The sequence below is a fragment of the Pungitius pungitius genome, chromosome 11 (assembly GCF_949316345.1).
Source record: "Pungitius pungitius chromosome 11, fPunPun2.1, whole genome shotgun sequence".
In the NCBI taxonomy this organism is placed as follows: Eukaryota; Metazoa; Chordata; class Actinopteri; order Perciformes; family Gasterosteidae; genus Pungitius; species Pungitius pungitius.
The window spans coordinates 13016116-13031160 of NC_084910.1; the positions used below are offsets into that span (position 1 = coordinate 13016116).

At 44.2% G+C, this 15045-nt stretch overlaps 1 protein-coding gene across 5 annotated transcripts in view; it reads right to left on the minus strand.

Annotated features, from left to right (window-relative positions):
- Positions 1-15045, minus strand: part of grik5 (glutamate receptor, ionotropic, kainate 5) — a 71246-nt gene that overhangs the window by 3996 nt on the left and 52205 nt on the right. For 2 of the 5 annotated variants that reach the window (XM_062565714.1, XM_037452813.2), the window contains 14 exons: positions 14669-14847; positions 13975-14028; positions 13118-13276; positions 12614-12766; positions 11372-11476; positions 9646-9753; positions 8285-8488; positions 7209-7322; positions 6495-6604; positions 6121-6294; positions 5840-6005; positions 4534-4759; positions 2262-2390; positions 982-1148 (listed from right to left, as the gene is read on the minus strand). In XM_062565714.1, the coding sequence (XP_062421698.1) occupies positions 982-1148; positions 2262-2390; positions 4534-4759; positions 5840-6005; positions 6121-6294; positions 6495-6604; positions 7209-7322; positions 8285-8488; positions 9646-9753; positions 11372-11476; positions 12614-12766; positions 13118-13276; positions 13975-14028; positions 14669-14847 (2048 nt within the window). Of the gene's footprint in view, positions 1-395; positions 433-981; positions 1149-2261; positions 2391-4533; positions 4760-5839; positions 6006-6120; positions 6295-6494; positions 6605-7208; positions 7323-8284; positions 8489-9645; positions 9754-11371; positions 11477-12613; positions 12767-13117; positions 13277-13974; positions 14029-14668; positions 14848-15045 lie in introns of all 5 variants that reach the window. The other 3 variants (XM_062565717.1, XM_062565716.1, XM_062565715.1) reach the window with 3 other exon arrangements.

Sequence of the window (15045 nt, forward strand, 5' to 3'; positions counted from 1 at the left end):
AGTTGCAAAGTTGCAAAGATGTTTTTTTAAACAGAAACGATGAGGCGATGGGGAAGAAGGATGTGGAGATGAGTAGATATGGGAGAACATCCAAGGAGCAGAGAGAGTTATTACAATCTAAACACACAAAACACCTAAATGTTGTTTAGTTTATGGGCTTCCTTATGGCACTAAGCACTATGAACAGACAGGCAGGCCTTCAAACTAAAGCACACATAAAAAAGGCACACTCACGCACACCCTCACACAAACAGCGAAGACACCCACAAGTCAATTCATCATCCCAGCCGCCTGAACGCCGTCATTTACACACACGGCCATCAAAATGCACCGACATGTCCACTACAGACAAACAACATTCTCGTTGAAATTATACAAAAAATGTGTGTGCTCACATAAACAGAAACAATACTTGTCATCCGAGAACAGACACTGATGAGAGGAGGTGTGTATGTGTTTGAGAGAGAGAGAGAGACAGAGACACGCGGTGAAATGGGTGAGAAGTAATCCAAGAATGGAAACGAAGAATACCAGCGTACACGTGAGGCGTGTAAAAGAAGATACATCGTGACATTTAATGCCAGGGAATAAGATCACACTAGTTGTTTTTTTTATGCAAGCAGATATTGGCATTTCTCAATATTGCTTATCAGTACCATCAAGTTTAGCTCACAAACACTTGCCCGCCATACTGTTAAACACCAAACACTACAAGGGGACAATGACTTTAAAACAGGCAGGACATGCAAAATCAAATGCAATCCAATCTTTGCTTTGAACGTCATGGACACTTCAGCAATTCAGTGCCGCACACTTGAACATTCCTCTCATCTCGCATGCTCATTCACTGAACCTCAAGTATTAGACCACACAAACAAACCAACACACAAACGGATGCAAAAAGCTCAGAGAAATCTACCCGCTCTCACACACGAAAAAGAAAACAATCAGAAGGGTTGGCAGGTCGCCATGGTAACCTACTGGGGTGTGTCTGTGGGGTCGGCGTGGGCAGGTATGGGGGCATACCTCATCGGTCTCTGCAGAGCGCCGCGTGGACCACACAAACTCCATGATGGCCACGAACACAGCAATGATCAGACCACAGATCAGCACCACGAAGATGCCCCCGATGTTCTCCATGCCCAGACCTAAGCACGCACCACGAGGGACAAACATTAGAAACACACCAACGCTGCCACGGTGTTGAATGTTTTACTTTACTGTCACATGAACAAAGCAAGAAAAGTAACACAAAACCTGTGAGAAACTTGTTTTATGTCTTTGGTGGAGCTGAGAGCTCTTACTGCACAATGTTCCAGGAGATACGCTGTTTGCTCTCTTAAAGCAAAGTGAGAACGTAGATATCACTCTCATGGAAGCTAATGCGAGGAAGCTTATTTCAGAACAATTTGAATTATATTTATACAGCGTAATATGATGAATCTCCAATTTGCCTCGGTGGGATCCCTAATCTCTAAAATGTACAACATTTTCCGTCCTTAGACTCTAAAATACATTTTATCCTGTGAAGAAATAAACTCTTACACGGATTAAACAAACAAAATATGACAGGTGAATTTGGTATATACTTTCCAGTCCTAATGCTTAGTTATATTAATCAGCAGCTGGGTGGTAGCCTTCTTATAATCTTAATGTTGGCAAGAAAGCTAGTAGGCAATAATCTCTTAATAAAGTGTGTATTTATGTCTAAGAAAATGACTGAAGTGATCTCACTGTTCTAATCTAAAGTTAAAGACTAAAGACTGAATATCTTTATTGACAGACAGCAAGCTGCTGGGGGTTTAGAAGACACGGCTATATCATTTAGTGCGGGTTAAACCGAAGAAATATGGATTTTGCAGTCTCTGTAACAATCTGGACAAACAATGTTAATGTCTCATTCAATTGAATTAAAAAGCTAAAATGACCCATGACTTGCAAACTGAGCAGAGCCTGATCTAGCAGCAGAGGCATACATGCTCCGGCTTTATTATTGTCATTTATACAGACACACACATTCCCATGTGACCAGAAGGACTAATTCTAATAAAACTAACATCACAAACCGCCTGAGACAAACAGACGACATTTGGGGAGTAAAGTGGATTGGGTTAAACCCCCTTCACAGGGACATTAGGTTAGGCACAAGCCATTAGCGGGACTGTAGCAAAGAGTGAGGAGACTATTACTGAGGAAATTAGAGAGGAGGAGGAGTAGGAGGAGGAGGAGGAGGAGGAAACAAGCAGCTGCGTTGGACTGACCCTTGGCGCGGTGGTCCCCCTCTTTGGGGCATTGGCCTCCCTCCCACCACCGCCTCTTCAGTATTTCCAGCCTGTTATTCTCCTGCAGCTGGAGGATGGCCAGCGTGATCTCATCTCTGAATGGAGACCCTGGGAAATGACAGGAAAGCAGGTTAAGAACAAGTGCTGGAGGACGGTAAGGAGGTGCAGCAGAAGTGCCCAGAACAAGAGCTGGGGGATATTTCACCAAAGGGGGAAAAACATGAAATGTGAAGAGAAAAAAGGAGAATGAATCACAGCCACAGAATTGCGGTTGCAGCCTCGAGATGGCGAGTGATGTGACTTTGAGAATAAAGAGAGGATTATCGAGAGATAAAGAGCGAGATTACAAACACACAGAGCCAGTGGTGCAGCCTGCTAGTCGTTCAAAGCGTTTCATGAACTAGATACCAGTAAAACCGATCGGGAGGGTTTAAAGGGCCCGTCACCAACGCGTTGTCGAGTCATGAAGATGATCAGCGCACCACAACGCCGGCAGTTTCTGAACCGTCGACGTGCTGTTTCTTGACCACCTGACCCAGCCGTTATCCTCTGGGTGGCGATACAAGTCCCTTCCCACCATCACAAACCACTTTAAAGACCCAACACAGCACTACACAGCCAGAGCTCTCCTCTTTCACAGAGGTTGATAGAAACATGCTTTTATACAGGGAACCAAAGTCCAAAATACAGTGAATGATGGGTATTGAAGGAATATTTTAAAAAGTAGCCTAGGCTTATTTGCTTTCTTGCCGAGAGTTAGATAAGAGTGTGTCCTGGTGAATATTTGCTTTAAAAAATATGATTGCAGGGTTTTAGTAGGCAAGAAGGTGTTTCCTAGCAAAAAATAGTCGGGAACATAAATCCACATAAAACCGCATTTTAAATATCTGCCCCAAGACATCTTTCTCCTCTTCTGTCTCTGCTTCCCATCAGTACGGCAACGACACTTTACCTTTCTCCAAAACATCCGTCTGTCAAATCTTACTTTCTGTACCTTCCTCCCTCTGTTTCGCCGGCCGTTCTTGTTCTTTGTTAAAACGGATCACTGTGGTTCTATGACACTACCTCTTAGTGCTCGCAAGGAAAGAGCTTCAGAAGAGCCGAACGTTCGTGGAAAAGCAATTAACTGCATGCTCATTACTTACAGTTGAAATACTTACAAATCCCTAGGATAAAAAAATGAATAAAGCACGTACGAGACATTTTTCAGATCTAATCGCAGTACGACAACATGTTTCTCTTAGCATAATTGATGTGATGTGTTTCTGCTTCTCCAACAATCAATTAAGTCTCTATTTCATTAATACAATAATATCCCACTGTTCCCCAATCTAGGGTTCAGAATCTCAAAAAGTCGAATGAGTTGGGCATGATATGATTATGAAATGAATCCTCATTGCTGTTAGATAATATTATTAGGGCTGGGCAGGTTAACGGGTTCATTCATTGATTAACGCCCATCCTCTGCTCCTCCATCACCGGCTGTACGCTGCAGCCACAGCCAAGGACAAGGGAAAGCTTCTCACTCTGCAGAGAGGGTGATCGGCTGAACTCACAACACAGTTGTGTAAGGTAGGGTTATCTGCTTGCCTATGCAATTTATTTTTATTTTTTAATTTATATTCCTCTAGTGTATATTCTTCTATAATATACTGTAAAATTGGACATGTCAAATTCTCCTGCTTTGTGTCATTTGTGTTGTTGTCCATCGTCTCATTGTCTTATTGTCCAATGCTATGCACCCGCCATGTCAAATTCCTTGCATGTCTAATGCACTTTGGCAATAAATGTTCCAGATCCCTGTCGGACCTTCTCCATTGCTGCCCCTTCCCTCTGGAAGTCGCTCCTCCAGCATCTCACCTGCACTTAAAACTCTCCTATTTAAGTCTGCTTTTAACCTGTGATGTTAATTATGTATTAAAGTTTTTGTTTTGTTTATTACCGAGATGATGTTTATCTTGTTATTTATTTTATTGTTTCTGTATTCATGAGTATTAGAAATAAAATGTATTATTAATATTATTATTTCACAACTATCACTATTACTGTAATGTGATAACAGACTGTATTTCTCTAAATAGAAAAAAAAACTAACTAAGAAAATGTAATATGCTAGTACTTTATGGAATATATAATGGAATAATAATACAGATCATTTAAGTGATGGATTGAACTCACAAGTCTCAGTTATTATTGTGTTGCAATTTGCTTTTGAGTAATAACCAGGTTTTTTATTCATTAGTGTTATTACCCAGCGGCATGCCGATTCCATAACCCTTGGTGTCCAGTAGGCCTCCTATCTTCGTGAGGTTACAGTTGAGGCCGCGGTAGTACTCGTTCATGGTGCTCTCCATCAAAAAGGCGTACTTAGAGTTGACGACGCGGGCGATGCCCTCCTCTGTGCTTTTCACAAATACACTGGGCTGCTTGGAGTTCATGTAGTTCCACATCCGTTGATAGGTCTGGTAACGAGAGTTCTGCAGAGGAATGGCGAAACAACAATGGTGATTAAATAGTGATTACATCAGCTCTCTAATTATTCATCAAATTAAAAATTAAATACAAATGAATAAAAATACAAAAGGAAAGAAAGAGGAAAAATAGAAAGAGGCGTGTGAGTGTGAAAAATGACGAGCAGAGTAAAACATCAATGGAAAATAAACATGAAGAGGACCGAGGAGAGTAGAAGGGGGAAAAGCAACATGAAAAGAGGAAAAATATTATCCGCTTTTGGCGTAGCTGATGCATCATCTTTCATACAGAGGGAGGTAAAAAAAAGTCCACAGGGGGTGGTTTAGGACTGAGCAAAATATGGTAAGCTCTTGAACAGGATTAAGTGTTTAAAGTGAACAATTACATGTTGCTTCTCTCTGTGTGATAAGAAAGGAGAAGAGAAAAGAGGGCGGCATCTGTGTGTGATAATGTGACAATGTATTTTACTTTTGTGTTTGTGTGGATTAGTAGGCAAACACAGACCACTCTTTCTTATATCCTCAATATGAATAAAAAACACAAGCCTGCAAAGCAAACACACAATTTGGCATGTAGCCATTCCCCAAGCATGCACACAAACAAATGATGTGTTTTATACACTCACTTACACACACACACACACACACACACACTCCCACATGCAAACACACCTACACACGGAGACAAAACACACACGCTCTTTGACAAACACAGATGCCGACACAGATGCTGCGAGCGCTCTAAAAAGCAAACACAGGCAGTCAGCCACTTATACAAACAGCCGTAAAGAAAACAAAAGAGAAACTCAGACATAATGTAACAACTATGGGGACAACTTACTCAAGGCACAGCAATAAAGACACAAACTGCAGTAAATCATACACGTACACGCACACTCATATTGGGAAACATTTACGCTAGAAAGACAACTCAGGAGATAATAATGTCATAATCTGGATTAAATCCAAACTTCTCAGAAAGTCAACACAATTTAACACGTGAGCACGGATACAAAAACAAACCCCGTTGGAATAGCCCAAAACACCTAAGCCAGCCAGAGCCGTGGCTGCTGCAGTGGGTCGTACCATGAAAAAGGTCATGGTGCTCCCTCCGTGGATGGTGCCGTACTCGATGTTGGTCTGGTCGGCCAAGTCGTCCGGAGACTCGATGGGGACTTCCATCCTCTGGACGGTCAGGAAGGCGGCCAGGTTGGCCGTGTAGGAGGAGATGATGATCAGCGTGAACGCCCACCTGTGACGCGGGGATGGGTAATATGGATAGAATTCATCAGTCCTTTATGGATCAACAAAATGTATAAAAAAAATAATGATGTAGCAAATTGTGAATGAAGACAACAGTAACTTACCACACCCCGCTAACACATCTGGTGGACAGGGCTCTGGGCATTATTTCTGATCCCTGCTGCATGAAGCCTCCGATAGGGAACCACAGGCTGTTTCCTAGCGTGTACTGGTTCTCCAAAATGTCCTTGCGCTCTCGCAGGCACGGGTGCGGGTTGTACCACTCATAGGGGCTCAGCCTGTTTGGGGGAACACAGGCATAGTGGAATGACCTTGGGGTCAAATGCACCTCTGTCGAATCGTTCGAGCCAACACAAATCAGTCATTTGATCCCTGCCCATCTGTCAGTGGGACAAGTATTTGTGTTGAACAAGATGAATGGCTTTGGAGCTGCAGAGCAGGGGTACAGTGTGTGTGTGATGTGTGAGGATGTGTTGACCTTGCAGCCAGAAAGAGCACACAGCTGACAGCCAGGTAGGCGAGCAGCATGAAGAGCCAGACGGCCGGAGAGAAGGGGTCGAGGAAGGAAAAGTAACCCGGCTTCCGACCCTGGTGCAGGGAGAAAAAAAGGGAAAAGGATGAAAAGAGATGGATAGAGCAACAGAGACAGATGGGGACAAACATAGAGGAAGTTATAGAGTGTTAGAAAACAAGGTGTCGTGTCTCAACCGTCAGAGACTGTCCCCTCGGCTCCACAGGGGGGCAGTGTCCTTCACTGCACGCCGATCGTCAGCCTGCAGTGCTGCGATACGCTAATGCCACAATCCATAAATGCTCCGTTTCACAATGCCGGCTGTTGAAGCATACTTGGCTGAGACCCAAAACCTCATTAGCAATGTAAAGCCGCCACTGTTACCCAGTTGCACAGCACTGACTTATTGAGCAATTGAAATTCTACGACTATAAATTTCACTGTGGACACAGTGGATGCAGCTCACTACATCAACCCAATCCCGGGCTTCAAAGATGAGATCAGCTCTTATGTAACGTTCAGTCCGATTCCATGAGAGTCATCGAACAAGTGGAGCCCGTCGCCTTCTGTGTGACCCTGCCCCGCTTGAAAGCAGCGCAAATAAAAGAAGTTAAAACTAAAACAGGACTGGTAGTGAGTAGCGTGCAGCGGGCGCCCTGCAGCTCCAGATAACACCCTCACCAGTTGAACTCTGTACAAGATGCTGATCCCCAGGGTCATAAACGGCTTGGAGAAGTCGATGACTTTCTCCCTCTCTGACGTGATGGTGAAGCCCGCTACGGCCAGGTCGGCTTTCTGCGGAGTTGACAAAGATGGAGGGTTGATAGTGGCGGGGGCGAGAGGAAAGGTAGAGGGAGCGCAGGAGAGAAAACCCACAAGTGTCAGGTAACGGCTTAAAAATAGAAAGACACTCAACGCCGCGCTGGGTGGATGAGAGAGAGCTCTGTTCAAAAATGACTTGCCGCATGAAAAATAAAAAGTTTCGACGGAGGCACTTCAAAACACATTTGGAAAAACATACATATGTGCACCGTTCTCTTTCTCTCTGGCACACACACACACACACATTATCCACTGTCCAAATGAGGCTAATTGCAAGTAAGCACTGGGTGGCTGGTCTTTCCACCTGTATAAAACCCTGCAGGTCTCTGGTCGCTCTGCCTCCCCTCCATCGGTTCCATTAGGGCTAATTGATGAACATGGACCGCTAATTAGAGCTGAGTGATCAGGCAGTGGGGGGGCCAGGAGGGAGACGAAGCTTGCAGTGCTGGGGAAGCACCAGTGTGGCAAGGCCCACATGGGGACCACAGTCCGGTAATTGAAGTATACCGTATGGTAATTAAGCAGAGAGGGGCTCTCATTAGCCTGCTTCAACCACAGCGTCTGTCAGAGGCGCACTAGGCCTGGAAAGGGAGGGAAAGAGGGGGGGGGGGGGAGGGGGGGCTACTGCGGGTAAAGATGTGGCAGACAATTTTAGGCAATGCTACCACTCTCTTTTGGAGAATTATCAAGTCAGCTTTTGTCCTAGATAAAAGTCTTACTCCCTTCTGAGAGCAATTTGAAACACGGGAAATTGTAGTTTGGGGCTAGAGTTTGAATGTGTGTGTGTGTGTGTGTGTGTGTGTGTGTGTCTGTGTTCAGACTGAGAGATTCTGTTTGTACAGACACTGGATAGAGCCTTTTTAGTCGCATGTTTCTGTGTTTCTGGTGTGATTGTGATACCGAGAGACAGAGGGGAGGTGAGGGGGAGGACTCACCCGGTTGATTAGCTCTCCCACCATACCAGTCCAAGAGCCGTTGGGCTCTGGAGCCCCGTACTGGCCGTCATTCACCAGCTTGATCTTGAAGGAGAATTTCAAGATGTCCGCCAGCTCCTTCAGCATGTCGACACAGAAGCCCTCGTACTGCTCGTTGCCCTGGAAGTCCTGGTAGTTCTGTCTGCGCATCACATACGGGTTCTCCTGAGCACGGGGGAGAAACGTGGGGCTTCAGTCCAAAGCCAAGACAAAAAGAGAACTAGCACAAAACTATTATGTGAATGGTAGACAGGTCGAGGAACTGTTCTTTCAGGTAGAGAGTGAAGAGAAGATCAATATTACTCTGAAACAGACAGCAAGCCTTGCTCTATCGGATGTTCTAAGATGTCATTGTGTGTGAACAAGCCGCCCAGTTTTTAATTTTATTGAAAGTATTGTGAGTCTCTACTAATTAAATCTAATTATTTTCAGGTAAAAATCCCACAAATGTCATACATCAACATGTAAACCACTTTGTCGCAGTTTGTAACCAAGCCTACACATAGAGCACATTGAGTTTTATAGAAATGGTACTTTAACAGGCAGGTGAAGACTTTACAAAATAATATATACAATCGTATTATGGGAACAGTATGATTCATCCATTTAGGAGCTTGACCATTACTTTGGACTTAAAGTCAGGATACCGGCCCGGCTTCTGCAGAATCCATTTAGAGCATTCTTTATCTGTCTGAGCTCCCAAACACGATGGAAGTCCAACACTAAAAGTCTGGAGAATTCCTTTAAAAATAAAATGAAATGGCTTTCAATCACTGGATCTGTTGACCTACAAATCTCATGTTTTATTTGCAGGTCTCACAGCAACGGGTAAGTGAAGGAAACTGGGTCTGAGAAAAGGTCCTGAAAGGTCCTGGCGAGAATAAACACTGTGCACTCTGAAGCTTTGTTTGTCTATGGGGATGACTTTTGTTCTACTGTATGATGATTTTAATAATGTTTGATGTTATATAACAGCACTTTATGGTGCAGTGCACTAAATGAGGTTGTTTTACACATCTACACTGACCTGAAGTTGATCAAGAACCATCATGTCACAGATTTATTGATTTTGTGATTGGAATTACTCATATGGAAACCAGAAGGAGAAAACATGTATTGTCTGAACAGTATCAGAACACCAGGGTTTTGGCAGTTTGCATTCAGTAACACAGCTCTGTCAGTTTCTATGACAGCTACGGTGACAGTGAAATTTGCAAAAACACACCAGAGCACAGCATGAGCTGCGGCACAGCCTGTGAAGCAACACAAAAACAACTCTGATCTCACCAGCGTGTTGGACCAGAAGATAACTGTGACCTTACCAGTATGGTGGTGACAATGAGAGTCTTGTTTGCCAGCGTCTCTGAGACATTTATATCTAGACTGGTGGAGTTCATCGCCAGAGTGTTGTTGGAGTACCAGACACCGATCTAACAAAGGGAAAGCGAGAAGAAATCAATGCCTATTGTGGGATGAATAATGTACTTTTAAGCTGCTACTTCACTGCAACTGTTGTGGAAGGCCACGCACCATAGTTTGTACACAAACACTACTGGTCAATTGAATATTTTGGCTTAATATCCATGAGCTGGGAGAAGATGAAACGCTCTCTTGAGCAGGAGTTTTATTGCAATATCTATTTTTACTTTTATTAAATTGCATTGCAAAAAGCACACAAATTTCCTTTTTATGAAAACAGTAAAGTATATGCATATAACCTAACTAGCATGCAGGGGTGGAACCGCAACTCAGAGGCATTTCTATTCATTGAACATTTTTCATTAAGTCAGAGGAGAAGAAATGACTCCTCAGAGCCACAGGTTTTCTATAACACCTCCGCCAGCCTACAGAGTGGGTGCTGAGTTAAAATGCTACAGACATGAAATGTGGCCTCTCGTATGGCTAAAGACTAGATTTAAGAATGGTTATCGGATGGTATTTCGTGTAAGCATGGGAGGATGTTGGCTTAGAGCAAAACCCAGCATGTATTAAGGGAAGGTGTTTCCTCCTGTCAATGAACCGCAACCTATTTCCCTGGATCTGCAGGTATGTGTGTACTTATGCTTTATTTAAATTCAATTTTGAAATGGTGGTGAAACATATTTTTATGTTTATCTTCGCTCACCTTGACAGAAAAACAGCATTAAAATGCGGACCGAACACCTCGTTGGCTGTTTCTGCCCACATTTTATTTTGGTTCTCTGTGGTGTCCAACTAACTAACAACTTTGTAGTGGCATATAACATGTGCATCAAAAAAGATGAAATGCCCAGACTGACAGGGGAGGTGAATGAATGAAGAGGAATTCAAGTGTTCCTGGAAGAAATTACACATTATTCTCTTAAAAAATGTAAAAATACTTGTTTTGTATTTTGCTGCGATAATTGGTCTGCAGATAGATAGTGATAAGTGACAATACTGAGCAAGTAATTATATTATTGTTATATTATAAAACATTCTGAAATTACCATAGTGAGAGTTGCCTAAGAAAGGCCACATCATCACAATTTTAACACTTGACGGTTTTTGTTTTATATAAACAACAAGGTTATGATCACATTGTCATCATTAAATTCCATTGTAAGGATTATATGGATTTAATGCCCAATGATTTTTAGCATGAGAAGAAATATAAACCAAACACATTTTTGCATGTCGTTAGATCAGAAATATCAAGTCAAGATCCAACAAACCACAACAAACATCAGAAGACATCCATAACACAAAAAAAAGACACTAGACCTCAAAACTACAGATACTACAACATTTTACAACCGTTTGACATTCAGTAGATGAATAAAACAAAAGGTCAATGTCTTCCAGTAGCCTTCAGATGAAATAAAATAAAAAATGGCTGTCAGGTGAACCGCGTCAAACTAACTTTACAAAGTGAAGATATTTGGCCGCTACCCTGGAAGGCTGCGAGGGCTGACATCTGTGTTCAACAGCTCCTGCAGCTTAGTGAAATCAGTCAGCTGACCTGTTTCCAACCCAAAGCCTAAGGGGGGTGTGACCAACGCTGCTGCATGATAACAGGTGACTCCTGACCTCTTTGTGGCCTCCTCGGTGTTTCTCCAGAATCCGCAGGGTGTAATTGGTCCTCTGACCCTTGCTGTTGAACTCCACACGCCCCGTCAGACCGTCGTACTCCACCTGACAGGCAGACCGAGAGAGAGGTCAGAGAGCAGGGAAGAGGAAGGGAAAGAAGGAGGAAGAAATAATGCGAACATGAAAAGAAAGTAGGTAGAAATGATGAGGAGACAAAGATACAGGCATAAATCCAAACGTTCTATAGTTATGAGGAAAAAAAACAAGGGTGATATACTTCAAGAAAGAAGGAGCTGGAGACCGAGGAAACGTCTGAGACTGGACAAGACCAGGGTGATTCATTCTGGATCAACAAGGACAAAGCGACTGACTGAGCGAGGGGCTCAGTCAGAGCAGCAGAGAGAGTCAACAGCCCGCTAACGAGACTCGGGACTACACCTTACGGCTCAGCCTCTCCGAAGCCCAGGTGCTGGCACAGTTAGCAAGACCTACAGTATGATGAATGGCACGGCGCCGACGCAGGAGCACGCCGCGATGTTGACTAACAAAGGCAGATGACGGGCCGGCGGCAGTAGGTGCAATGAGAGATGGGGCTCGGGCTGCCTTGGCAACAGGTGGTGGTCGATGGGAGGAGCACACAGACGACAAAGAGTAACAAGAGACAGAGGTTACATGCAACAGGATGTAGGAGGATACGGTGCGGTTGTCGTAGTCATCAATCAATACATCAACCTGAGAGATTATCGAGTGAGGAACATTTAATAATTGGACTGTGTCAAATGCTTTTGTCTGGTAAAATATTTGGATTTGGTTTTAGCGCTGTTGGTGCGACAAGACAAGCCTGCAATGATGTTCTTTCATCATCAATTAATCTTTAATTTGTTTTGTTTATAAAATAACATAAAATCCAGGATTCCAAGGTCTTTTCAAATGTGTGGTTTTATCTGACCAACAATCCACAACACAATTAAAATGACTGTCACATACAACAGAGAACAAACAAAGAGGCCACATCTAGTGAGTATGGAAAAAGCAAAGATGTGACAGTTTTTCTGTTGATCGTTTCAGGTCTTAATTCAAGGTGTAATCTTAATTTTTATGGCTATTAATTTAAAAAAAACAAAAAAACATCACAAGTTTGGACACCTAAAAGATGTAATCAAGCTGAGACCACACTTCAAACAGTATGCATGAGCAGGCAAGCAGGCACTGTATATCAGCAGGTGATTTTATAATACTTACCATGCGCAGGTAGTTCATAAGACTGGTCCCATGTTGCCAGATCTGGGGCGAGGTGCAGCTGAGCGGCTTCACTCCAATTTCCTGACTGCGGTTCAATTCCCTAACCGCCCCCACCACCACATGCACCGCATCAAACATCAGCGCTGACGAGAGCTGTGGAAGGGGGAGAGGAAACGAGAGAGAGGGGGGGGGGGGGGGGGGGATGGAAACACAGTGAGGAGAGACGAGGAATCAAGAGAAAAGGCAATGAGAAAAGATGTTCTAGCAGAAATGATTGAATGGTTAACAGGGAGGGGGGAGGGAGGAATGAGTAAACCAGTGGGGAGGAAGCACAGATGGATACATCAATACCCATTAAGTACAAGCAAAAGACTAGCCCGCTCTGTTTAACTGCTCCGTGAATCAGTGTGAGGAATAAAGCAGCTTAATGGTACGTGTGATACACACTGAGTTTTGAACATCCCTCTTGAATGTAGAGATGCGCGAGTACTCGAGTGCACTGACCGCAGGGCCGGGGTACGTCAGGTCACATCCCTCCCTCCACGACAGGTTCAGGCTTCTGATGAACTCCAGATAGAAGGGATGGGTGGTGTTAAACATGGAGAAACCCACAATGTTTGACTGCTCATCTACTATATCATCCAGCCTCAGCAGTGGGAAGTCCTAGAAGGCAGAAGAGGAGCATTTGGGGTGTTTGCAGAGAAGGAAGGAAAATTCTGCTGAGTGACAATGCTGACAGCGTGTCAAATCTTAGTACATACGAAAGGCTCTATGTATGAGATCAATAAAAGAGGGAGGCAACTCAGGGTGAAAACACTCAATGTCAGATAGAGAGAGAAAAAAACAATATAGACATAGAAAAATGGGACAGCAGTGATAAGGGGGGGGGGGGGGTGGGATGCTAGATTTTTCACAGATATACACACACGACGTGGAATCCAGATCCCATCATGTAGAGGAGTAAATAAAATTACCCTGCGCACGGCATAATGTGACAGATTCATTTTTTAATGGTGGAAGGAGATGTGAGTGTATCAAAGGGGCAGATGGTAGCGGGTGACACTCTGTCATCACCTTCACCTCAGACCCCCCCCCTCTCCTTCATTTTCTTTCCCATCCTTATCCGCGCGCCCTCATCTTTGTACAGCGTGTTCACTGCTCAGATCCATCCCTCGCTTTCCCCCTCTCCACCCCATCTCCTCTGTCTTCTTTCACTCTCTGTCACCTCTTCCCTCCTCCCTTTATCTCGTGCTTCCTCCGCCTTTGTACCTTCACCCTCTCGTAAAAGGGACAGAAGAAGTATAAAAGTGAGGAATAGAAGATGGACGACAGCATAAGGGGAAGAAGTGGTGAGCTCTTACCATTGTGGTGAGTATGTACTTGTAAAACGCTGATGTCATCCCCAGCTCAGACGCCTGCGGGACAAAGAGAACGAGAAAAATAAGGGTTGGATACAGAATGTAAAAAAAAGAGATAGAGAATGCAGGACAAGGTAAAAAAGATTGATGGAGGAAGAGAGAGGAGCCGGGGAGGTTTTAAGAAGCAGCGAGCAAAGGAGACGGGGGACAAAGTAGAAGGGAATATGGCGGAGGAGAGGGAGCATACGTTAATCACTGTTTTACATCATCGGGCTACAACACTAGGACATTTCGCTGAGGGCGGAAAGCCGCTCCGATGTGCCCAGTAAAAACATCCCGTCCACGTTCAAACTATGACTCACTGCGCTGGCTATCGGCATCACAGGCTCTACTGTGACCCAGAATAGTTACATCTGCCCCGCATCCCAGCAAAAGATTTGGCTTTTCTCAAATATTTTCTTAAGAGTGCAACCGATTGCTGCGGGTATGTTACTGTTCCCTGTGCAGACCCCGGAGGCCAAAGAAGGTACAAATGCTTAATTCAACAAACGACAGAGACGTTTTATCCTTTTGTCTCTCTGCATGTCCTACGTGACAGTAACATTTAGGAGAAAAGAGCAAATGCCGCCGTGCGTAACGTAACTTTGAATCCCGCGTGTGTATGTGCAGACGTGAAGAATCAGATGAGAGAGCTGACCTTCTTGAGGATGAGATAGGACACAGAAGCGTTGGCGTCGATGATGATGGTGGCCACCTTGTCGTCTCGGATCTCCTTCAGAAGCGGCGTGGGGTCCAGGTTGTCGTCCAGCATTCTGATTGACAGCGTCTCCCGAGAGATGAGAAAGCGGCGGACCAGTTCCTCTAATCTCAGCAGGCCTGAGGCAGAGCCAGAGCACAGATGAGCTGCATATCCACGTCTGTATCAGGAGGCGCAAACTCATATTTCCAACGCGAAGGCTCGAGGGGACCCGTAATAACCTTGATTTATCCACGTCATGTATTTGTGTCATTTGGCAACGGATGATCGATGGTCTGTCTGAATCTGCCGGAAATTAAACATTATTTAATGTGCAG